This window comes from Terrapene carolina, unplaced genomic scaffold (assembly GCF_002925995.2).
Source record: "Terrapene carolina triunguis isolate 2854851 unplaced genomic scaffold, T_m_triunguis-2.0 Scaffold232, whole genome shotgun sequence".
Lineage (NCBI taxonomy): Eukaryota > Metazoa > Chordata > Testudines > Emydidae > Terrapene > Terrapene triunguis.
In genome coordinates this window covers 1,525,049-1,550,122 of record NW_020664583.1, presented here as the reverse complement: position 1 = coordinate 1,550,122, position 25,074 = coordinate 1,525,049, and the positions used below count along the sequence as shown (strand labels likewise).

General features: G+C 39.0%; 1 protein-coding gene across 2 annotated transcripts in view; it reads left to right on the top strand.

Annotated features, from left to right (window-relative positions):
* Window positions 1–25,074, top strand: part of PPARG (peroxisome proliferator activated receptor gamma) — a 112,125-nt gene that overhangs the window by 59,988 nt on the left and 27,063 nt on the right. For both annotated transcript variants that reach the window (XM_024211982.1, XM_024211981.1), the window contains 3 exons: window positions 4,055–4,282; window positions 7,161–7,330; window positions 13,098–13,236. In XM_024211982.1, the coding sequence (XP_024067750.1) occupies window positions 4,063–4,282; window positions 7,161–7,330; window positions 13,098–13,236 (529 nt within the window). In that variant the 5' untranslated portion in view covers window positions 4,055–4,062. The remainder of the gene's footprint in view (window positions 1–4,054; window positions 4,283–7,160; window positions 7,331–13,097; window positions 13,237–25,074) is intronic.

Below are 25,074 nucleotides of genomic sequence, written 5' to 3'. Positions count from 1 at the left end.
AAAAAAAAAAAAATACCCCCGAGCGCCGACCCGCCAAAACAAAACAAACAAACAAACAAAAAACCCTGAGCGCCGTCCCTTACAAGGTGCCGCCCCAAGCACGTGCTTGGTCTGCTGGTGCCTGGAGCCGTCCCTGCATCCCGTACCAAGAGAGGGTCCATCCCAGGGGCCCAGCCAGACATGGAAGGTGGAGAGCGCTGGGCAGGGAGGGGAGGGGAGGTCAATTACCCGGCTGTGTGAGAGAGGTGTACGGGAGTGTGTGTGTCATCCCTCCCCGTGTAAATCCTAAAGCCTTAAAGATAAGAAGATATATAAAAAGAATCCAACTACGCAGTATTTCTTTTTTAACAGAGGCTCAGTCAACTTGATGTTAATTTGAACGTTTGTACTGCATAGTTTTGATTTGATTGCCGTTGAACTCGCTTGAATATGAGTAATTTTACCAGGTGTCCCATATTCAGCAAAAGGAAATATGGTCACCCTAGTTTTGACCTTTCCTTGAAGAGGTGGGAGAAGCCATCCTCACCAACTGAGAAACACTGCAGTACAGCCAGTCAGTGGATAATCATGTGCATTTTTCAACATAGTAGTAAGTTTGCATTGGTAGTGGTGTATCATGAATGCATGTGACTCATATTCTTCATATTCATGCAGGATGAGAAATTTTACGCACACAAAGAAAACTAAAGAAGTAATTCAGGGGGGATGAATGCAGTATCTTCAGTCCTGAAATATTTGTACACATTACATATTTATTAGATTTTTTGAAAGAGCAGCCTCTTTCTTGAACCATATATGCTTTTTGGTCTACGAACCCCTAGAGCTATTTATAAGAGTAAGGAGTATTCTCCTATTGAGATTTCAAAATGTGACAAAAAGGAAATGGCACACAGGCCAGGATTGTCATCAAACATAGAAACTGGTCTGTTTTGGTAGCACATGTGATCTTATTTTGAGAATGGTCACATTCATAAAACTAAATCCTTGTCTTGCTTTCCTAAATTCAGGAGATGCCTATGTACTGTGTAACAGCATAAAAATATAGTTACTGTTAAATTTGATTAGCTTGTAGCAATTTGCAAACTGAAGCTCTTTAGCTTGAAAGTACTACATAGTGCCCCCTTAAAATTGTGTGAATATTTTTGCATTGCTTATGAATGGTACATGGAGACTCTGGAATTTATTTTAATCCTTTCTATTGAACACTAACCTCAATCATGCATGCAACAGTTCAATGGCAGTTCTATGCCCTGATTCAAGTGATGCACTTAAGCATATCCTTAGCTTTAAGCACATGCATACGCTTATGTCTGTTCAGCAAATCTCTTACATTTGTGCTTAATTTTAAGCATGTGCTTAAATCCCATTAATTTTAGGCATGTGCTTAAATCTCATTATCTTCAGTGCTTAAGTACTTTGCTGAATAGAGATAGAGTTAGCATGCAGCTGAAGTTAAGCATGTGTAGGACCCTACCAAATTTACATCGATGAAAAATGGATCGTGAAATCTGGTCTCCCCCGTGAAATCTGTATGGTATAGGGCAGGGATCGGCAACCTTTGGCATGCGGCCCACCAGGGTAAGCCCCCTGGTGGGCCGGGCCGGGCCGGTTTGTTTACCTACCGCGTCCACAGGTTCGGCCGATCGTGGCTCCCACTGGCCGCAGTTTTCTGCTCCAGGCCAATGGGGGCTGCGGGAAGCTGCGGCCAGCACATCCCTTGGCCCACGCCACTTCCCGCAGCCCCCATTGGTCTGGAGCGGCGAACTGTGGCTACATGCGGTGGACGCAGCAGGTAAACAAACCGGCCCGGCCTGCCAGGGGGCTTACCCTGGCGGGCCGTGGGCGAAAGGTTGCCGATCCCTGGTAAAGGTTAAAAGAACAGATTTCACGGGGAGACCAGTGTTTCTCAAATTGGGGCTCCTGACCCAAAAGAAAGTCATGGCGGGGTGTCACAAGGTTATTTTAGGGGGGTCGTGGTATTGCCGCCCTTACTTCTGTGCTGCCTTCAGAGCTGGGTGGCGGCTGCCACCAAGCGCCCAGCTCTGAAGGCAGCACCCCATCAGCAGCGGCGCAGAAGTAAGGATGGCAATGCCATACTATGCCACCGTTACTTCTATGTTGCTGCCTTCAGAGTTGTGTCAGGACCCCTACAGTTACAACACAGTGAAATTTCAGATTTAAATATCTGAAATCACGAAATTTACGATTTTTAAAATCCTATGACCGTGAAATTGACCAAAATGGCCTGTGAATTTGGTAGGGCCCTAAGCATGCTTTAAGGGTTTTTTGAGGTGGGCAGGAATGATTAAAGGAATGGATTTATAACTAAGAAAAAATGTCAGGTAGCCAAACAAACAAGTGGTCATTCTTTTCATTGGACTATTTTTACGCTTTTATCTGGAAATCTGTGTAACTAAAATGAAGATAGAATGCCCCTATTGATCTGAAGATTGATTTCCATGTATAGATTCCATACACACTGAAAGAAGAATACATTTTTGTGGGAACCATTTAAAACCAATTAAACATTTTGACAATCAGGACTATATATTCAGAAGGTTTTTCTGGCTTGGAGAAATTAGTCAGAAATTCTTTGTTTACCATTGGCACAATCCTGCTTTCACTGAGAGTAGAATAAGGGTCCATATATCTATCCCATGCAATTTGTAAGACTTTGGGGGAAGGAACTGGGGAAACTGCTAAGGAGTTGCCTAAGTACTTCATCCTTGAACCCCTGCTGTTAGGAGGGCACTTCTTTCTGTATCAGTTACTGTTACACCATCTGCCCTCTCATCTAATGTTTAGGAGTAAGAAGCATAAACATACTGTCAGTGCTTGCTGTACAGAAAGGCAAGCAGGTGGGTCTGTGAGACCTGCGCATCTAGCAGCCATCACCAGCAAAGAATCACAATCTGTGAAACACATATTGTTTCCTCTAAATTGAAGAGCGGCACCCATGATATCCATTTTGTAACAACAGACTTTTTGGCAGCATGACAGAGTAGTATTAGTTGGTTCAAAGTAAACCAAGTCAAACAAGTTCATATTACATAAAAGTTTAAAGTCTATATACTTTAATGAGTCTCAAGTCCAAATGAAATACCATGCTGACTACTTTATTGTAATTTCATGATGTTCATTCTAATTTTAATCTAAAGATCTTTTTATAACTCACTAAAAAGTAGAGATAGGGCCCAGTGTGCAAAATTCAGATTGGAATTCTAACTTCTTTGGAATTCAAAGGTGTTCAAATCAAGGAATTTGGTTCAGCACATGATAGGAAGAGGACAAACTGCAGGTTTTGGACTGAGAACTAAATATCAATTTGTTTAGGGCTTATACACATTTAGACTTTTGATTTGGGCCTTTCTTATTAAAACTTAAGAGAAAATGTGGAGACCCAGAAACATAGTGGGGTATGGAAACTCATAATAAGAAGTTTCTTGGAGCCATGGTTGTGAGGATGTAGGGTAAAATTTTCAAAGTGCCTTCAGTGGGATTTAATCACTTAGATGTTTTTGAAAACTTCCTATCTGTTATTTGTACTATAATATCGATATCAAATATATTTTTCATAGCATAAAATTATATTTTTTTAAATTGTTAGGATTTTTGAATGCTCAAACCTGGCAGAATACTTAGTAAATCAATTTAGAGCCTGATAATGTTAGAAATTAACCCATGCAGACCAAAACCACCATAACTCTGCTCTCATGTAGATTGGTATAAATCAACAGTAACTCCACCAAAGTGTAAAAAATGGTGAAACATGAGAATCATGTCCCATGTTCCTTTAAATTAGCAATATTCATTTTTGTAAGAACTTGAAGGCCTCCACATGGTATAAATATTTTTTTAAATATAAAAGCAGGATATGTGTCATTTAGCTATTCTTAATAATTTAAAGTAAGTAATTATTTTATACATCTTGTATGTATCTGTGTGTAGATTATTCACCTAACAGTAACATGAATTATGTGAGCCTACTGAGTCCCCATTGTATGGAGAAGAAGCAGTTTTTTAAATGTCTGTTTCTTTCTTTTTTTTCTTTCAGGGATTACAATGGTCGACACAGAAATGCCGTTTTGGCCCATTAATTTTGGAATTAGCCCAGTGGATCTGTCTGCCATGGAAGATCACTCTCATTCCTTCGACATAAAGCCCTTTACCACTGTTGATTTTTCTAGTATTTCTTCACCACACTATGAAGATATTCCTCTTGCAAGAACTGACCAGACAGCCATTGATTACAAATATGATATCAAGCTCCAGGAATGCCAAAGTATGCAGTTTCTTTTCACTTTTCAGGTTGTCCGAATTTGAATTGTTTAATTCTCTGGGAAGTGTACCCTCCACAAAAGATTTTTTAGAATTTGTTTCAGAACCTCCCTCTCTCCCAGATACCCTTGGAGTAAAATGTTCTTGAAGCTTTATTAAAAACCAAGCAAATTAGATGTTCTACATTTTATAAATTGGCTAGCATTTCCTAGCATATTACATAATATGCTAAGAACACCCATTGAATCCCAAGCTGGCTAACAGGCTCATGGGTTTCGAGCTTGTCTACATTAGAGACATTTGCCCCAGTATGACTACATAGATATTCCTAATGTAGACAGGCCCTTGGAGTTTTGTGAGTATTCCCTTTGTATTGTTGCATGTAAACAAAGCAGCCCCTAGCTTCACAATTATGAATAAAATCCCAAATGGAACTTTTCCCATCTGGAAGGGAGGTGACTTGTCCCTAAGGACATGGTTACCCCACTCCTGCTGACAATCATACCACTGATCTTTTAGGCCAATGGGACAGGCAAATGTTCATTGACTTCCCTGAGAGAACTTTAGGATTCGGCCCCATGTAATACTTTAAAATGATGTCAGAATGATTTACATCTTTATAAACAACATCCAGAGTTTCTGATTTATATATGTTTGTCTCTTTTGTTTATAAGGTGAGTTAGAAATCTGTCATAAAAACTGTATTAAAAAATTGCTTAAGGCCATGTGCCTCCTGTTAATGTTCAATGATCATAAGCAGTTCTTATTCTTTTTATAATTAATTATTCATCAAGTGGCAAATCCTGCCCTAAGTGTACAAGTCTGAAAGCCCTTGGCAGCAGAACTGGTATGGTCCTACTGTGCACTGGGGAGCAAGATTTGGAAGGGGGGTGCCCATCTGTGCAGCACAGGGACTTGCACCCCAAAGGGTCTTTGCACAGCAACACACAGGAGTGTTTTGAAGGAGGGGCTGGAAGATTTGTCAATGTTCAAGTTCTCTAGTTCATCCATCCACACATATACCCTTCAACCCCTCTCTACTTCCTCTAAAGGACCTGCTAGGGAAGCAGAAACTACTCAAGCCAATAGGCTGTCTCTCTGTAGCCTGGGGTTGGACTCCTGCCCTCTTACCCCTCTCTCCCCCTTCCCATTGATCATCCCAGCACCCATCAAAGTTACTGTGGCATGGCACTGGAGACTGGATTCATCCCTAGAGATTTTACATAATGTGAACAGTAAACACACAAAGTAAAGTGCAAAAGTAACAGTAGGCATGAGTCTGCTCCATGCAGGGAGAGCAAAAAGGTACTTGTTTGACTTTTGTGGGGGAAAATTGGCATCTTTTATTGTACAATACCAGCAAGTAACGGCTTACCCCACAGTGAGCAGAAGCTGACAGATATGAGATGTCTGTGCACAACATAGACATTCATTGTCACTAAAGCACATAAGACAAACAAGACGCAGGGAAAATGGAATCACACAGACAAGGCTTCATACAGAGATACAGCACCACAAAGATGATTGTTTATTGGATTAGGAGAATAGGAAATATACCATTATGAGAAGATTATCACAGCCTCGGGGTCGGCAACGTTCGGCACGCGGCTCGCCAGCGTAAGCACCCTGGCGGGCCGGGCCAGTTTATTTACCTGCTGACGCGGCAGGTTCGGCCGATTGCGGCCCCCACTGGCCGCGGTTCGCCGTCCCGGGCCAATGGGGGTGGCGAGAAGCCGCGGCCAGCACATCCCTCGCCCGCGCCGCTTCTTGCCACACCCATTGGCCCGGGACGGCGAACCGCGGCCAGTGGGGGCCGCGATCGGCCGAACCTGCCGCGTCAGCAGGTAAATAAACGGGCCCGGCCCGCCAGGGTGCTTACCCTGGCGAGCCGCGTGCCGAACATTGCCGACCCCTGCCCTACAGCCTTGGTAACTCTTAGGAAAGAAAGTAGTAATAGTATAACACACTTAGCTTGATGAATGTGAGCCTAATCCATACAGCATATACTGGGTTTGCCACTGAAAAGGAAGCTTTTGCTTTATTGTTATATTATCTTTATTGCTTTGTTGTTCTGTTTCCCTATTTCTGGAATGTAATATTGCTATGATCTTATAATCTACTAAGATCAATGCTTCATTTTTATGTCCAACTCTATAGGTTGATGAAGAGTTGCCATATTTGTTTGTATTCGCTCAACTGTTTTAAAATTATAAAGGGCACTCTAATTAGTAATTTTCAGAGGGGTCAGATGTAACAGTAACCTGCCTCTGAGGTTGAACTATATTTCCCAATACAGAGTGAAGTTTCTTAAGAGCTGAAGTGGCTCTAAAACACCAGCACAATCTGTATTTGACCAAATTATCCAACTGAGTAGCTCAAGTGAGTAGTTGTTTTTTAGACCTTGTTAGGGATTCCAATCCCTGCCTCCCAGGGCTACTGCTGCCCTACACTTGTAGTAAGTACCACACATTCTTTGCAGAGTGATGGAGGGAGGAAGATTCATGGAAGGCTACTATGTCAGGGAATAAATATGAAGTCCCCACTATGGAGGACAATGATGTCCCCAACCTCAACCAATTCTGCACTACCAATATAAAGACTGGATCAATAGCCCCCTTTCTGCACCAGACCCTGCCATCTTCAAAATTGTTCAGCCTCATTCACAATCTACTAGATGGCTGCTTATGGCTTGTAGTCTTTTAAGGAGTTAATATTTACAGCTGTTTATCATTATTTTACTATTAAACAGGACAGAGAATTTTTGGCCCTATTTACTGTGGTTGTTAGTTATAATGAAAGTATTGGTCACTATTTCTTGACTTCTTATTGTACCTTTTAAAACAGATGATAAATTAATCTTTTAAAATCTCTTACATATGCAGGTGCAATCAAAATGGAGCCTCCTTCCCCACCTTATTTTTCAGAAAAAGTTCAGTTGTACAATAAACCTCCTGAAGAGACCTCCAATTCTCTCATGGCTATAGAATGCAGAGTATGTGGGGACAAGGCTTCTGGATTTCATTATGGCGTGCATGCATGCGAAGGTTGTAAGGTGGGTTGTCCCAATAATGTCTGCCTGAAATAAGAACATTCTGTCATTTCCACGTTCTCATTTCTTGACTGCTGCCAAGAAATGCAGGTTGGTCACCTTAGCTGTGCTGCTGAATGTCCCTAGAAAAAGAATTCCATTCTACTGATTTTAGTAGAATATTAATGGACAGCAACATTATTCGGATATGCTGAAGGTCCAGTGGCAATGGAATTAACATATCAGCTGGGTCAAGTAGAACTGTTCTAACACTGAATGTGTGTAGAGTAGTAGATTCACCATTTTCTGTCCTAATTAATATAAGTTTGGCTAACTTAGTAATGTCCCCTTTAGTTTTAACCCAGCTATTTCTCTGACCCTGACAGATGGTGCATCATTTTATTCCTCCAGGATTTCTCCTGTGCTTATCAATAATGTCCGTTAGCATGTGGATTAGCTGTGAACTCTGTGTGAATTCTCAGAAATAGGGAGTCTTTCCCAAATGTGCTCTGAATCCAAAGTTTCTCAGTTAGCTCTCCCATGCATTTGGTCTTTGCTCTAGGAGCGGAGGTTCTGTTTGTTTGTTTTGGTTTTTGTTTAGCAAGCCTGTATAGGGTTTTTTTAAATTATTTTATTACAGTTTTTCATACAGTACAAGGAGAAGCCACACTATGAAACCAGCACTGAGTTGTGGAGGAAGTGAGGGGGAGGGAAAGGAGAAACTAGCTAAAATGTGATATACAAACCCCAATGCTCACTTCCTTTCACATGTGGTATCAAGTGTCCTTTGCAATCATACCTTCTTTATGTGTCCACACAAATATGCATAAGAACATAAGAACGGCCATACTGTGTCAGACCAAAGGTCCATCTAGCCCAGTATCCTGTCTTCCAACAGTGGCCAATGCCAGGTGCCCCAGAGGGAATGAACAGAACAGGTAATCATCAAGTGATCCATCCCCTGTCACCCAGTCCCAGCTTCTGCCAAACAGAGGCTAAGTACACCATCCCTGCCCATCCTGGCTAGTAGCCCTTGATATACCTATCCTACATGAATTTATCTAGTTCTTTTTTGAACCCTGTTATAGTCTTGGCCTTCACAACATCCTCTGGCAAGGAGTTCCATAGGTTGACTGTGCGTTGTGTGAAAAAATACTGCCTATTAATACTGCTGCCTGTTAATTGCATATGGTGGCCCCTAGTTCATGTGTTATGAGAAGGAGTAAATAACACTTCCTTATTTACTTTCTCCACACCAGTCATGATTTTATAGACCTTTATCATATCCCCCCTTAGTTGTCTCTTTTCCAAGCTGAAAAGTCCCAGTCTTATTAATCTCTCCTCAGACAGCAGCCATTCCATACCCCTAATCATTTTTGTTGCCCTTTTGTTAACCTTTTCCAATTCCAATATAGCTTTTTTGAGATGGGGCGACCACATCTGCAGGCAGTATTCAAGATGTGAGCATACCATGGATTTATATAGAGGCAATATGATATTTTATATCTTATTATCTATCCCTTTCTTAATGATTCACAACATTCTGTTTAGTTTTTTGACTGCTGCTGCACATTGAATGGATGTTTTGAGAGAACTATCCACGGTGACTCCAAGATCTCTTTCTTGAGTGGTAACAGCTAATTTAGACCCCATCATTTTATATGTATAGTTTGGATTATGTTTTCCAAGGTGCATTACTTTGCATTTATCAACATTGAATTTCATTTGCCATTTTGTTGCCTAGTCACCCAGTTTTGACAGATCCTTTTGTAGCTCTTCGCAGTCTGCCTGGGACTTAACTATCTTGAGTACAGGGAAACCCCGCTATAACGCAATGATTGGGGTCCAAAAAATTCGATTGCGATAAATGCGGGGTCATGGTATAGCAGGGTTATGAAAATTTAGGAGCCACCTTATGATCGCGTTATAGCCGAATCCGCGTTATCGGGGGCGCGTTATAGCAGGGTTTCCCTGTAGTTTTGTATCATTTGCAATTTTGCCACTTCACTGTTCACCCCTTTTTCCAGATCATTTATGAATATGTTAAATAGGACTGGGCCCAGGACAGACCCCTGGGGGACACCACTATTTACCTCTCTCCATTCTGAAAACTGACTATTTATTCCTACCCTTTGTTTCATCTTTTAACCAGTTACTAATCCATGAGAGAACCTTCCCTATTATCCCATGACTGCTTACTTTGCTTAAGAGCCTTTGGTGAGGGACCTTGTCAAAGGCTTTCTGAAAATCTAAATACACTATATCCACTGGATCCCCCTTGTCCACATGCTTATTGACCGCCTCAAAGAATTCTAGGAGATTGGTGAGGCATGATTTCCCTTTACAAAAAACATCTTGACTATTCCCCAACAAATTATGTTCATCTATGTGTCTGACCATTTTGTTCTTTACTATAGTTTCAACCACTTTCCCTGGTACTGAAGTCAGGCTTACCGGCCTGTAATTGCCGGGGTCACCTCTGGAACCCTTTTTAAAAATTGACGTCACATTAGCTATCCTCCAGTCATTTGGTACAGAAGCTGATTTACAGTTAGTAGTCCTGCAATTTCACATTTGAGTTCCTTAAGAACTCTTGGGTGAATACCACCTGGTCCTGGTGACATATTACTATTTAGTTTATCAGTTTGTTCCAAAACCTGCTCTAATGACACCTCAATCTGGGACAGTTCCTCAGATTTGTCACCTAAAAAGAATGTCTCAGGTTTGGGAATATCTCTCATATCCTCAACTGTGAAGACCGATGCAAAGAATTCATTTAGTTTCTCCACAATGCCCTCCTTTAGCATCTTGATCATCTAGTGGCCCCACTGGTTGTTTAGCAGGCTTCCTGCTTCTGATGTACCTAAAAAAAATTTTGCTATTACATTTTGAGTCTTCGGCTAGCTATACTTCAAATTCTTTTTTGGCCTTCCTAATTATATTTTTACACTTCATTTGCCAGAGTTTATGCTCCTTTCTATTTTCCTCACTAGGATTTAACTTCCACTTTTTAAAGGATGCCTTTTTGCTTCTCACTGATTCTTTTACTTTCTTGTTTAGCCACAGTGGCTCTTTTTGGGTTCTTTTACTATGTTTTTTAATTTGGGGTATACATTTAAATTGAGCCTCTATTATGGTGCCTTTAAAAAGTTTCCATGCAGCTTGCAGGGATTTTACTTTTGGCGCTGTATCTTTTAATTTCTGTTTAACTAACCTCCTCATTTTTGTGTAGTTCCCCTTTCTGAAATTAAATGCTACAGTGTTGGGCCACTGTGGTGTTTTCCCCGCCACAGGGATGTTAAATTTAATTATATTATGGTCACTATTACCAAGCGGTCCAGCTATATTTACCTCTTGGACCTGATCCTGTGCTCCACTTAGAACTAAATCAACAATTGTCTCTCCTCTTGTGGGTTCCAGGACTAGCTGCTCCAAGAAGCAGTGATTTAAGGAATCAAGAAACTTTTTCTCTGCGTCCCATACTGAGGTGATATGTACCCAGTCGATATGGGGATAGTTGAAATCCCCCATTATTATTGAGTTTTTTATTTTAATAGCCTCTTTAATTTCCCTGAACATTCCACAGTGACTATCACCATCCTGGTCAGGTGGTTGGTAATATATCCCTACTGCTATATTCTTATTATTTGAGCATGGAATTACTATCCATAGAGATTATATGCAAAACCATCTGGATCACAAAGGATACATAAATATGGTCTTGTGAGATTCTGAAGAATCATTCAATAAAATATGAGATCTGTGTTCTGTTTAAAAGGGCACTGTCATGTAAAAAATTATTTATTTAAAACAAATTGCCCTTCATATATTAAAAACAGAACTTTATATTAAAATTGGAAGGATTTTAAAATCTAGTTTAATTTTTGTTATTTATGCTATTGATTTATTTTTCAAATTTTTCTCAATTTGGTCAGTGGAAAGAGATTGGGTCCCAATCCTGCTATCACTGAAGTCACTCAGAAAATTTGAATGTATTCTAATGGAAGCAAGATCAAGCTCTTACCCAATTTAATTTTTTAGTCAATCTCTAGGCAATTTAATATTCAGTCTATATTACTCTGATTTGCATTTTATACTCACTTTGCACAGTTGTAAATGGCTACACAAGATCGAAGGGCATTGGTGAATCAGGCCCTATGACTTTAAAAATTCATTGACTCCTTTTCAAAGCACCCACTGATGCTAGCTATGTTTAGAGTATACGAGACCTATAGGATAAGTGAGTGCTGTAGGGCTACACTGTCCTCAGTAATAGGGGATTACAGAGGCACAGACCTGCTCTGGGGTTAAACAAAATCTCAAAGGATTAAATTGTGAATCTACCAGAAATCCCTAGAAGAGCAATACATCTATTATCGATTACTTACGGTCACAGTGAAATATATAAATAAGAAGTCAGCATAGTGCTTACAAGTGAGCTGTGAGAAAAACTAGCTGTAACAAGGAAGGAACTGTAATAAACTTGGACATGCCTTATTAAAATAATCTGCATATAAATGATCTGAGAATACAACTCTAAACCATGAGATATGACCAGCAGTTTAATTATCGGCAAATATTGCACATGCCATGTGGGTTTAGTCAAAGACAATCCTAGTCTAATCCAGCAAGTACAATAATCTATTAAGAAATACACTGCCTTTGGACTGTCCTATTGCTGCAATGTAATGGAATTTTTTAAAAATCATACATGTGCATTCATTGGATATTATTTACATTGTTCCTAACCAGCAAAAAACTTTCATCTATATGTAGAATTTAGAATGCATGCTAAAATCTAAACAACCATGTAAACCAAAATATTTTTTCTGCTTGTGTTTCAACCCCATAAGGCTTCAAGTAATAAAAAAGTGTTCTGAAAAGACAAGATTATGAATTTCCATAATGACCAGCAAAAATTTGTCTCTTTACAGGGCTACATTGCACTTTGTAGTAGTTATCCTGGCTATCATACCAATTTTAGAAGTTTCAGGTGCTTGTATATTTTGAAGACCTGTAAATTCAAAATAATAAGAGCAAACTGAACATTTCAAACATAAACAGATCCTGGAAATAAATATTACAAAAATAGTTTAGCAATAAAAACGGCCAAAGAAATAGAATAAATGAAGGAAAATAAATATTCTGTAAGTACATGGGCCTCCAACAGTAAAAAGATTTGAAAATAATGAAGAAGCAGAGTTATTTAGAGAAAATAACTAAACCAACAACTAGCCCACAATCTTATGATTTGCTTGGGGGGGAATGATTTGCTTGAATTAAAAGAATGGGAAGATGGAAATTAAATTCTAATGTAATTAATAGAGAGGTATGAGTTCAGGTGAGGCATAAGCAGCAGGGGTTTATGAGGTCCTGTTTTTCATGCAATAAAAAGAACTGTGGAAATAAAGACAGAAAATATATGATGCAGAAGTAGAATGTCTTTCTTCATGGAATATTTTATGTTTTTCATGAGGCACCAGCAGCAGTTCTTTAAACTGAAGAGTGTGCAACCCATCCAGATGTATTTGCATATCATTCTTTTTTAAACTCCTGGATTCAGAGAGTGGATTGGGTTTGCTATGATCCATAGAATTTTTCTTACATCTGGTAATGAGTTCTGATATTTTGAAAATGTGCAGAATCTTAAAATGGGAAAGTTCTAACACACATTCTAAAACAAAGGTAGCTACAGTATATTCAGTGTAGTGGAATCTGCCTTTCAAATGAGGCAGAGGCACTGGAAGATGTTTTAGACTGATCCTTTCCCATGCCTTTATTTTTATTGCAGGGTTTCTTTCGAAGAACAATCAGGTTAAAGCTAATCTATGACAGATGTGATCTGAATTGTCGCATTCATAAGAAAAGCAGGAATAAATGTCAGTATTGCAGATTTCAGAAATGCCTTGCAGTTGGCATGTCACATAATGGTAAGTACATGAATTGTCAGCACATATTGAAAAATATAATATTTTATCTGAAAAAAATCACAAATTAGATTATTATTTATTATTTATACTGCTAGAGGCCCACATTGTGATAGGTACTACACAAGCATACAGTAGAACCTCAGAGTTACGAACACCAGAGTTACAAACTGACTGGTCAACCACACATATCATTTGGAACTGGAGGTATGCAATCAGGCAACAACAGAGACGAAAAAAACAGCAAATACAATACAGTGTTGTGTTAAACATAAACTACTAAAAAGATAAAGGGAAAGCATTTTTTTCATTCTTCATGTATTCATCACTAGTGCACCTGTTTATCTTTCTTTGCTTCACTGTATTACTTCTTGTCTAAATTGTGCTGTATACCTTAACGCACCAGCCTTTTGCATTTAGGGCCAAAACCAGTGAGGATTCACCTTAATTCTGGAAAATGTATTCTGTGAAGTGTGGAACTTACCAAAAGTGTGTAAATAATAATAATTTCAATTTGCTGCACAGAACAGCTATCCAGGTTTGGTAGCATTAATGATAATAAAGTCTCTTCACACTAGGACATTAGATATGCATAATTGTAAACCAAGTGGTCACACTACTGGCCCACCCTATTCTTCCTCTTTCTTTCTGGTATGTGTAGAGCTGGCACTGTTGTCTGGAAGGAGTGTGGAATTCCTTTGCACACCCATTCTAGAGTTGCCCTCCCACCACCTAGCTTGACTGCTGCGGTTCCTGATCTTTGAGAGCTTTCTCTAGCCTCTCCACCACCATTTCCTTTTTGTATACCCTCTGGATTTAGACTATAAAGAAGTGTACAATTTTACAGTTGAACCCCTTACACTATGTAAGCAGATAGCACTAAAATCCTAGCACAGTATGATACTGTTCTGTGGCACAGGAAAATCTAGAAGGTTCCTGTGAACTTTAAAGTCAATTTCTGAATTCCTATGAAAATACTTATTTCAGAATCTTTGAAGGGAGAGAGCCATATCCCATATGAAGATTCTTCACTCTTTTTTCTTGGCAAAGCCAAGTAAAAACAGGAATTAAATGTCATAACATAGAGACTTATGTAATTCTAAGAGTAAAGAATTGCAAACATGACTGGGAAAATAATTTCTCTGTGGTTTTTTTAGGACTTTCATTATTATCAGTATACAAAAATTAGTGTATTGTTCCCAAGAGGAAAGCTTAACTGTGGTTTCTGAAGTTAAGACACTGAATTCAGTGAATACATTGGTATGGGAAATGTTTTCCTAATGGAAAATATGGTTTTCAAGTTTCTGGGATGCAACAGTAACTCTTAAAAATAAATCTCATTTTGAAAATACTTCTGTGGGTATTTTTATAGTAATTTTACCATGTTCTCTGGGGTTGGGGGGAACCTGCTATTATTATTTTCAAGACGTGTGCCAGATACTCTTGTAAATGAGGGATATGGCTTCCACTAATGTCAGTGTGAGCCACATGCACGACCAAGGGAGAATTTTGCCAATAGTGTATATTTTCAGGCACTCCGATCTTCTTAAGTGATATCTTTCTCTGTTTTGCTAGGCACAATATCTTTATATTGCTCCGTGGCAGAAGGTCCCCTTGCCATGTATAAATTAAAAAATAGATTTGACAATAAAACATTAAATTTGTGCCTTTAAAGACAAAGCCTCATGCTGTGAGGACATATAGAAATGCAAAACTGGACTGGAAGCCACCACACACACTGGGCCTCTTTCTGATCTCTTTTGCAACAGTGTATACGAGAGTAACGCCATTGAATTTCTCTGGATTTTATACCCATGTAGAATGCAACTCATTGGGTCTGAAGATTCCAAGCCATGAAGATATTTAGCATTGATATGTTGTTGCAAAATATATAAATAGCTCACATTCAGGGGGTGGGGGGTCATAACCACATTTTGTCACATTTTGTACCATTTGAGTGGAGGTTAAAAAAGTATTCTCATGCTTTGGATGTTTTCCTTTCCTTCTCCATCCATAATCACTAGACACTGTTTAACCCTCAGTTGCTCATCTTATATTGCTATGTATCTCTCATGAGGAGTTCCCGTAATTTCAGTCAGAAGCTTGCTTAAATTTTCTTTCTCATTGAAATTACAGTTTACACAAAGTCAGCTCTTGTAGAGAGAAAAGGAGTACATATGGCAACTTCTTTTGTAAAGCACTACTTGGTGGCAAGGAGAGAATGAGTATTGTAGCTTTGTCCAGAGAAAAAAAAATAATTTATCTTGATGTGGCATCTTACTCTCATTAGAAAATAGGAATTACAATTAATCATATCTTTAAAAAAAGACATTTAATATTTGCAGTCAAGCTGACAATACAAAACCAGAACCTTTCCTACTTCAAAATATTCTTTGAAAATAAATATCAAATTATATACAACTTCCCTCATGTGTCATTTGATATGTTTTCCCCCTATGCCACTGGAATTTAACTCTAAATTAAATTATACATAAATACATTCACATTCATAAAATCATAGGCACACTGAAAAATGGATAGAAGCCTTCAACCTTATTGATCAGCAGAGAAACAGAGTCTCTCTTATGGCACTTTTTCTTGTGATTTTTATGCAAACAGCCTTTATAAAACTTTGTTAAAGCATTTCTCCTTGACCAGTTCACAACCGATCAAGCTCACCCAAAATTTCCAATTTATAAAAAAAGAAAAAAGTGACCACTTCTAATGCAACTTCATTTTCCACAAGGCTTTTTGATATCTCTTTGTAAATTATACATTTTTGAAAGAAGCAGAAACCAAACAAATTAAATTTGGAAGTTGCAAAGAAAAAAATATTTTAAATACAAATAGCAATTTAAAAACTAAAAATAATACTATAGTACTTTTCATTCACAGATCTCAAAGGAGATCTCAAACTATCATTATCCCAAGCAAAAGAAAATAAATGAAATATAAAAGAATTCATCTACTCAAAACAATTAACTGTAAATAAAATCAAAGTGAACTCCTGTGCTACCTATGGACATATCCCTATGATAATTCAAACACTTGTCCATTTCTGTTAGTATAATACCAGGATTTAAAGTAAGGTATACCCATTTCCCAGAGCCAAATTGGTGCCCATTTGTTGGAGATACATAGCCATAAATATATTTAAATACCCTCATTCCATCAACAGTATTCTTGCCAGCAAGTTAAAGAAGTATGGGCTGGATGAATGGACTATAAGGTGGATAGAAAGCTGGCTAGATTATCGGGCTCACTGGGTAGTGATCAATGGCTCCATGTCTAGTTGGCAGCCGGTATCAAGCGGAGTGCTCCAAGGGTTGGTACTGGGGCCGGTTTTATTCAATATCTTCATTAATGATCTGGAGAATGGCGTGGATTGCACCCTCAGCAAGTTTTCAGATGACACTAAACTGGGAGGAGTGGTAGATACGCTGGAGGGTAGGGATAGGATACAGAGGGACCTAGACGAATTAGAGGATTGGGGCAAAAGAAATCTAATGAGGTTCAACAAGGACAAGTGCAGGGTCCTGCACTTAGGACAGAAGAATCCCATGCACTGCTACAGACTAGGGACCGAGTGGCTATGCAGCAATTCTGCAGAAAAGGACCTAGGGGTTACAGTGGAAGAGAAGCTGGATATGAGTCAACAGTGTGCGCTTGTTGCCAAGAAGGCTAACGGCATTTTGGGCTGTATAAGTAGGAGCATGCCAGCAGATGGAGAGATGTGATCATTCCCTTCTATTTGGCATTGGTGAGGCCTCATCTGGAGTACTGTGTCCAGTTTTGGGCCCCACACTACAAGAAGGATGTGGAAAAATTGGAAAGAGTCCAGAGGAGGGCAACAAAAATGATTAGGGGACTGGAGCACATAATTTATGAAGAGAGGCTGAGGGAACTGGGATTATTTAGTCTACGGAAGAGAAGAATGAGGGGGGATTTGATAGCTGCTTTCAACTACATGAAAGGGGGTTCCAAAGAGGATGGATCTAGACTGTTCTCAGTGGTAGCAGATGACAGAACAAGGAGTAATGGTCTCAAGTTGCAGTGGGGGAGGTTTAGGTTGGATATTAGGAAAACTTTTTCACTAGGAGGGTGGTGAAGAACCGGAATGGGTTACCTAGGGAGGTGGTGGAATCTCCTTTCTTAAAGGTTTTTAAGGTCAGGCTTGACAAAGCCCTGGCTGGGATGATTTAGTTGGGGATTGGTCCTGCCTTGACCAGGGGGTTGGACTAGATGACCTCCTGAGGTCCCTTCCAACCCTGATATTCTATGATTCTAACAGTTTTACCTCAGAATTTTTTAATCCCGTGGTGCTGCTAGTTTATTATATATTTTTGCTGGGAAAAATAAACACAATATAAATTGTTCATGACTTTACAAGACTGAAATACCAATAGGCATGTGGGTTGTAGCCCACGAAAGCTTATGCTCTAATAAATTTGTTAGTCTCTAAGGTGCCACAAGTACTCCTGTTCTTTTTGCGGATACAGACTAACACGGCTGCTACTCTGAAACCTGTCAATAGGCATGTGTTATTTTAAATTTTCAACAGAGAGCTGGCAGCATTACACAATGATGTTATTTTGCAATGAAAATAACTAATATAAGGCCCTGTCCTACAAACACATACATGAGTAATATCATTGGTTTTTATGGGACTACCTGCAAGACTAACTACTACTCACAGGAGTCAAGGTTTGCAGGACTGGATCCATATTTAAAAACACTGTGGTATTGCTGTGCTTTAATTTTCTACTGCAAAATCAACAACAGGCTCCTTTCGTGAAGCATCTGTACCGACAGGATCTGTGTAGTAACTGATTGTTATATGGGAAAGCTGCCATACATTTTCAAATTAAAAATTGTGTCATACTGGTTTGTATTAATGTTCTTGAACCAATGAGCATTAACCAATTCACCATTATTGGAAGTTCTAGCAAGGTCCTTATTACCAGTATGGTTTCTTTTTCAGTCTTAAAATAGTATTATTAGTCTTAACAATAGTATTATTTGTACAGCTTAATGGCAATTATCCTCTCATGGAAAATCAGTCTCCATTTTGAAATGATCCTATTATTTCAATTAAGTTTTTGTTTGCTTGTTTGTTTGTTTTTTGTTTAAAGAACTATATTAATTTCTTTCTAGCATACTCATAAACTGACTATAGTTCTGAGACACTGCTCAGTCAGCTTGGATATGGAGCATGAGAGAGTTTGTTACTTGCATAAAATAAAAAAACATGTCCTTAGGAACTAGAATTTATGTTGTCTTTTAATCTCAAAATACATGTACACATCCTTAAGTGAGTACAAACAAAGGCCTATCTACATACAACAGAGTGCAAATTTTAGACACTATAAAGGGACCAACTAACCAAAGTATAAGCAAGGTAAATATTGCTTGGTCTGATCAAAATACCTGTGTTAAGCAATTCTATTTTAATAAAGTAGATTTCCCTAGTCTGGATAGACCCTAAAATGTAAGATCAATTAAGTGACTTTCAGTTGAGATTTGGTGTAAAAACTTTGACACTGAGGGATTATCTAGTGACAAAAATAAAATTAAATCCCATTGTTTAAAATCTTGGCGAAGGGTATGAAAATTTTAGAGCTAACTGAATATTTAATGTAGCAAGGGGAAGTATTATAGTGTCCATTTTTCTTCTCCCTTTGTATAAAAATAGTCTGTATAAAAGGACAACTTTTGCTAGTGAGATTTCAAAATCATGAGTGTGGTCCTACAAACCCTGACTCCTGAGAATAGTCTCATTGAAACCAGTGGGACTATTTGTGTAAGTGAGGGATGGGGCCTCAATATTTGTATCCAGTAGAGCTGTATTTCTTAGCCACACTTTATTGCCATTATTTTTTAAAGGCAATAGCATGCTTCAGGAAGTGAGTTCATAGCATTTGTATCTGATATTCTCAGATTGTTAAAGGTATCATGTGCCTTGTTATGAATGTATTGTTTACATATACAGCAATATAGTTTAGGAACAAGGGAATTACCATAATAGAACAGACAGTTTGTCCATCTACTCTGGTATTCCGTTTTCAGTGGTGATCAGCACCTACTCTGGATAGGAAGGTGAAATACCTTCTAAGGTCCTGTTCTTGTGAGTTGCTGGGTATCTCCTGTGAAGATACTCCCACTGAATTCCACTCCTATTCGTGTCTCAAGAGGCAGTCCCCACTTTTCAGAATTGGTCTCTTAAGTACATCCAGCAAGTGGCACCACATGCACTCAGTTACTACATTGATGAACACATTATGAATATCAATATCGATATCCTGATGCATGAGTTTCTAGCAGTAGATATTTTGTATATGTGATTAATGCTACAGCTATTACAGACACGACTACTGATTTAAACAAATGTGCTATTCTGATTTTCCTTTGCATCCAAGATCCTTAATATTAACACCAGTATTGCCTCTTATTTTGCTTTTGGGAGTTAGAAAATGGCCTTTAGTAACCTGCCAGACCTCATTTAAGATGTATCATCAGTTTATAAATCCTTCTTTAAAAGAGAGGTGAGGGGCAGGGAAAGTCGAACTTGTTGGCAAAAGCCATGAAAAGGCACCAGAGCATTGCAAGACTCTTCTTTGACATGGTGAGGCTCTTGCAAAATGAACATATATGTTTAAAAAGTGGACAAATTAATCATAAAAGATAATCCTACTAATTGTTAGAAGTCTGACACTATTTAAAGCCTGTAATCTGGTTTATTAAAGGACAAAGGAGACTTTAATGAAAAGGTGAATTTCACAGCCACTAATCACTCTGGTTCCCTGTTCAAAATGGACAATAGAATCTCAGTTACGAACACCAGAGTTACAAACTGATTGGTCAGTCACACACCTCATTTGGAACCGGAAGTACACAATCAAGCAGCAGCAGAGACACATAAAAAAAGCAAATACAGTACAGTACTGTGTTAAGCGTAACCTACTAAAAAGATAAAAGAAAAGTTTAAAAAAAGATTTGACAAGATAAAGAAACTGTTTCTGTGTTCATTTAATTTAAATTAAGATGGTTAAAAGCAGCATTTTTCTTCTGCTTAGTTAAGTTTCAAAGCGCTATGAAGTCAATGTTCAGTTGTAAACTTTTGAAAGAACAACCATAACATTTTGTTCAGAGTTATGAACATTTCAGAGTTACAAACAACCTCCATTCCCATGGTGTTCGTAACTCTGAGGTTCTACTGTATTTTATTCACTTTTCGTAAGTCTTTCATGCCCCAGCAAGAATCTTAAATGTCATGTTGGGTTTGGTTTTCCTTATGACAATTTTTGTGAAGTCATTAGGTCTAATGTACCTTGTGTATAAAGGCTATCTGTATTATGTACACAGTATTACACTTTACCTGTAATATAATTATACTAATTGGACCCTTTTTATTAAATGCGGCCTTGATTACGCAATACTGGAACACATCTTCAGTCATGGAGCCTACACAAGTGAGACCTAAAGCATTATATAACAATCTAATATGAGGTATCATTGTATAAATGCACCTCTACCTCGATAGAATGCTGTCCTCGGGAGCCAAAAAATCTTACCGCGTTATAGGTGAAACCGCGTTATATCGAAGTTGCTTTGATCCACCGGAGTGTGCAGCCCCGCCCCCCCGGAGCACTGCTTTACCGCATTATATCCGAATTTGTGTTATATCGGGTCAGATTATATCGGGGTAGAGGTGTAATGTATTAAATACATCGACATCTTTGTTATATATATAAACAAATCATTAGTACTGGTCAGTGATTAACAGTAAAGCCAGAAAAACAACATTTCTTATAAAACCTCAGAACATAGAACCAAAACATGTCAAGTCTCGACTGTGTTACAAAGCTCAAAAATGATGAATACAAGGAAAATCATAATGTGGGAAACTTTAGATGATTCAGGATAAACTACTCTACCATATTGTCCATAACCTCAGTTTTATGATTCCTGATATAAATAACTTACAATGACAAATAAGAGTTTCAAGTTTTCTTGATACACAAATAGTATCGGCAGAATCTTGTTCAATTACACTGCTCTACAGCCAAAATGCTTCTGTAATAAATGTAGTCAAACTTTACTAATTCTGGGTCACTGAGAACGAAAATGATGCTTAAAATTGTTGATTGGCTCTAGTTTTCAAGATATGCTATTGGGTCAGTATATATGACCCTTGACTTGGGAATGGCGGAGGATAAGTGAGTTATAAAGGGAAGGGATCTCAATTTAAACCAGAAATGACTAAAATACATCTTTGACTGGATCTATGAATAAATCTATGACTGGGTTTGGACAGTACTTGCTTTTTAGGCAAAACAATGAATGATGCAATCTGAAGCTGGTATTGCGTCATACATGATATGAATTGCATCATGTTATTCCTAGAAGTCATGGATGATGCAATCATAACGAAGCTTACATCACTCTGCTGAACAAATTGCCCTATATCAGCTCTAGAAATCATACAGTGTCGTGCTCTCTTATTTGTCAGTGTTTGATTTTGCAAAGGGACACATTTCTGTTTAGCCAAAGTGAGCAGAGATGCCTCGTACTTGTGTGAACAATGCAGATAACTTCTGCTATGTTTGTGGTGAAGTGACTTTTGCATCACAAAAGCGCAGTATAACCACTATGGTTAAGAAAGCCTATCACCTTTATTTTGGCTGCAAAACTGGAGATCAGGACAAGAGGTGGGCCCCACACATATGCTGCAAGACTTGTGCAACAAATCTTTGCCAGTGGTTGAACAGGAAAAGGAAATCTATGCCTTTTGCAGTGCCAATGATTTGGAGAGAGCCAACAGATCATACCAGCAATTGTTACTTCTGCATGGTGCCTCCAGTTGGGAAAGGTGTGTCAAAGAAGAAAAAGTGGACTGTGCATTATCCAAACATTCCATCAGCTATACGCCCAGTACCCCATGGAGAAGGACTGCCGGTTCCTGATGCACCAGAATCATTCTCACTTGAGTCAGACGAGGAAGAGGAAGAGGATGAAACTTCTGGTCCTGAACCATCAATGTCACAGGACCCACATTTTCTCCCATCCTCCTCCTCTGAACCACACCTCATAACACAAGGTGAACTGAATGACCTTGTCAGGGATTTGGAACTACCCAAGAGTAAGGCAGAGCTGTTGGGCTCCAGACTACAGCAGTGGAATCTCCTGGCAGTGATGTTAGGGTTTCCATGTTCTGTGACCGTCAAAAGGATCTTGTCCCATTCTTCTTCATGGAAGGTGATCTTGTAGCCTGCAACAACATCGATGGTGTGATGGCAGCCCTCAATATCGTTCACGATCCAGATGAGTGGAGACTGTTCATTGATTCATCGAAGACGAGTCTTAACGCTGTTTTATTGCATAAAGGCAATGTTTTGCCATCAATTCCAGTTGGTCATGCAGTCCATATGAAGGAAACCTATGACAACATGAAACAACTTTTGAGGTGCATAAACTATGACCAACATCAGTGGCAGCTTTGTGGCGATTTGAAGGTTGTTACTCTCGTGCTTGGTCTGCAGACTGGATACACAAAGTACTGCTGTTTTCTCTGCGAATGGGATAGTCGTGCAAGAGATTCCCACTACATCAAGAAAGATTGGCCACTCCGACAGTCATTGGCGCCTGGGAGGAAAAGCGTTCAGCATCCACCACTTGTTGAATCAAGGAAGATTTTGTTACCACCCTTACACATCAAGCTGGGTCTGATGAAGAACTTTGTCAAGGCCATTGACAAAACACAACCAGCTTTCAAGTACCTCCGTGGAAAATTTCCAAGGTTAAGTGAAGCTAAGATAAAGGAAGGTGTCTTTGTTGGTCCTCAGATTCGTGAACTTCTTCGAGATGATGCATTTGACCATGCACTGTGTGGCAAGGAAAAGACGGCATGGAAAGCCTTCCGGTTAGTGGCAATAAATTTTCTCGGAAACAACAAGGCAGACAACTACAGGTTGTTGGTGGAAAACCTCCTCAAGGCATACAAAAGCCTTGGTTGCAACATGTCACTAAAGATACATTTTTTGCACTCTCATCTAGATTTTTTTCCACCGAACTGCGGAGCAGTGAGCGACGAGCATGGCGAGCGATTTCACCAGGACATTGCAACAATGGAGAAACGCTATCAGGGCAAATGGAGCCCATCAATGCTTGCAGACTATTGCTGGACAGTGACAAGAGATGCTCCATTTAATGAATACAAGAGACAAGCCAAGAAGCGCCGAGTAGACACTGAATAGGACTAAATTATGTACATAATAGTTTTTTGCCTTTTGTTTCATAATAAATTTTATTTATATAACCCTTTTGCTGATTTTTAAAGTGTTACATAAACAGGACAGGTGAAATATTATCATGTAAAGCAACCATAAACACATGAAAAGACCTAGGTTTACAATTTATGATTAAAACTCTACTATCTACACAATATACATAGACATAAAATGTAAAAACTTAAATATCTTAGAAACAGTAGCCAATCAGTTGTTTTAATTGTCATATCTGAATTCAGCACATCAAAATACATAAATAGCACATTTTATCTCTGAAGCAGACGACTTCTCAAAAATTGTAGACCAGTGTTATAAAACCAAAGTCCCTGCTTTTAATTACAAGTATTTATTTAAGCACTTTGGACTGAATTCGTCTCTGGTATTGTCTCAATGTTGATTCCAATTGATTTCAATATTCCAGTGACTTTAGTGGATTTTCACTAGGTATGAATCTAAATTCTTTTGTTAGTTTGATGAGTAATTTTTTCTATCACTTGTCTTTACTGTCAATCCACAATTCTAGTCTCTTCCGATGAAATTCACTTGTCAGTAGAAGGCCCATGCAAACCCCTCCTGCTATAGAGACCTCAGTTTTCCCCTTCTCATGTGAGTATGGGATGGAACAGTCACACAGAAGGGGCTCTGTTCTTCCTGGGCCTGATCCAAAGCCCACTGAAGTCAACAGACTCCCATTGACTTCAATGGGCCTGGGATCAAGCCCTCTGCACTGGGAAGATGGGCTACAGGCCAACTCTCAATGTGCCAGCAAACAAGATGTCTGTTTGAGGCCAGGTGAGGCAAGAAGGCATTGGATACATTCTTATTCACTTTACAGTATCTGGTAGGTGCTGATCAGGGATGTAGGGGGGGCAGCAGCCCAAAGACTACAATAAAGTCTGTCCCTAGGTTGATACAAGAATGATTTTGTTCCCACAACCATTACACAGGATAACAACCCCAAACCTGAGTGCATATTCTTTATGCAGGATTCGGGTGTTTCTCCCTGCCAGAACTGTGTTAATCTCTTTGAGCCATCATTCACGCTGTGTCATTCAGATGGTACTTTTTTTTTCTTCTTTAAATCTTTTAAAATCTGGGATTTTGGAGAAAGCTTTTCCTAAACTATAAGAAATCAAGAGGATTGGAAATGAAGTGTCACTGGAAACTGTTGCTGGTAGCTGACTAAGTCCATTTACTATCCCTGTGGGGAAAAAAAAGACGGTAACGCGGACTCCAGTCCAAAACAAATATAAATTGGCAATTATTCAGATGTTTCCATATGAAGAAATTGTAGGCAGGGGACATATTCAGGAAAAAATCTAAATATAGAATGCGTTAAGTGGTCCCTAATGACCTGCTAGGTTCCCTTCCATTCTGATTTTATTCTGAAATGTGAACTCAAGGGACACCCACAGAGATATGAGATATGCAGCATGTTTCTCTTGGTGATGGATTTTACTGCAAGGGAACTGTGATGGAAATGTGAGAGCAAACAAGCCACCTCTAGCATGAAGTGAGAGTCAGTCAGTGATACAGGTGCTAAATGGCTTTCCTA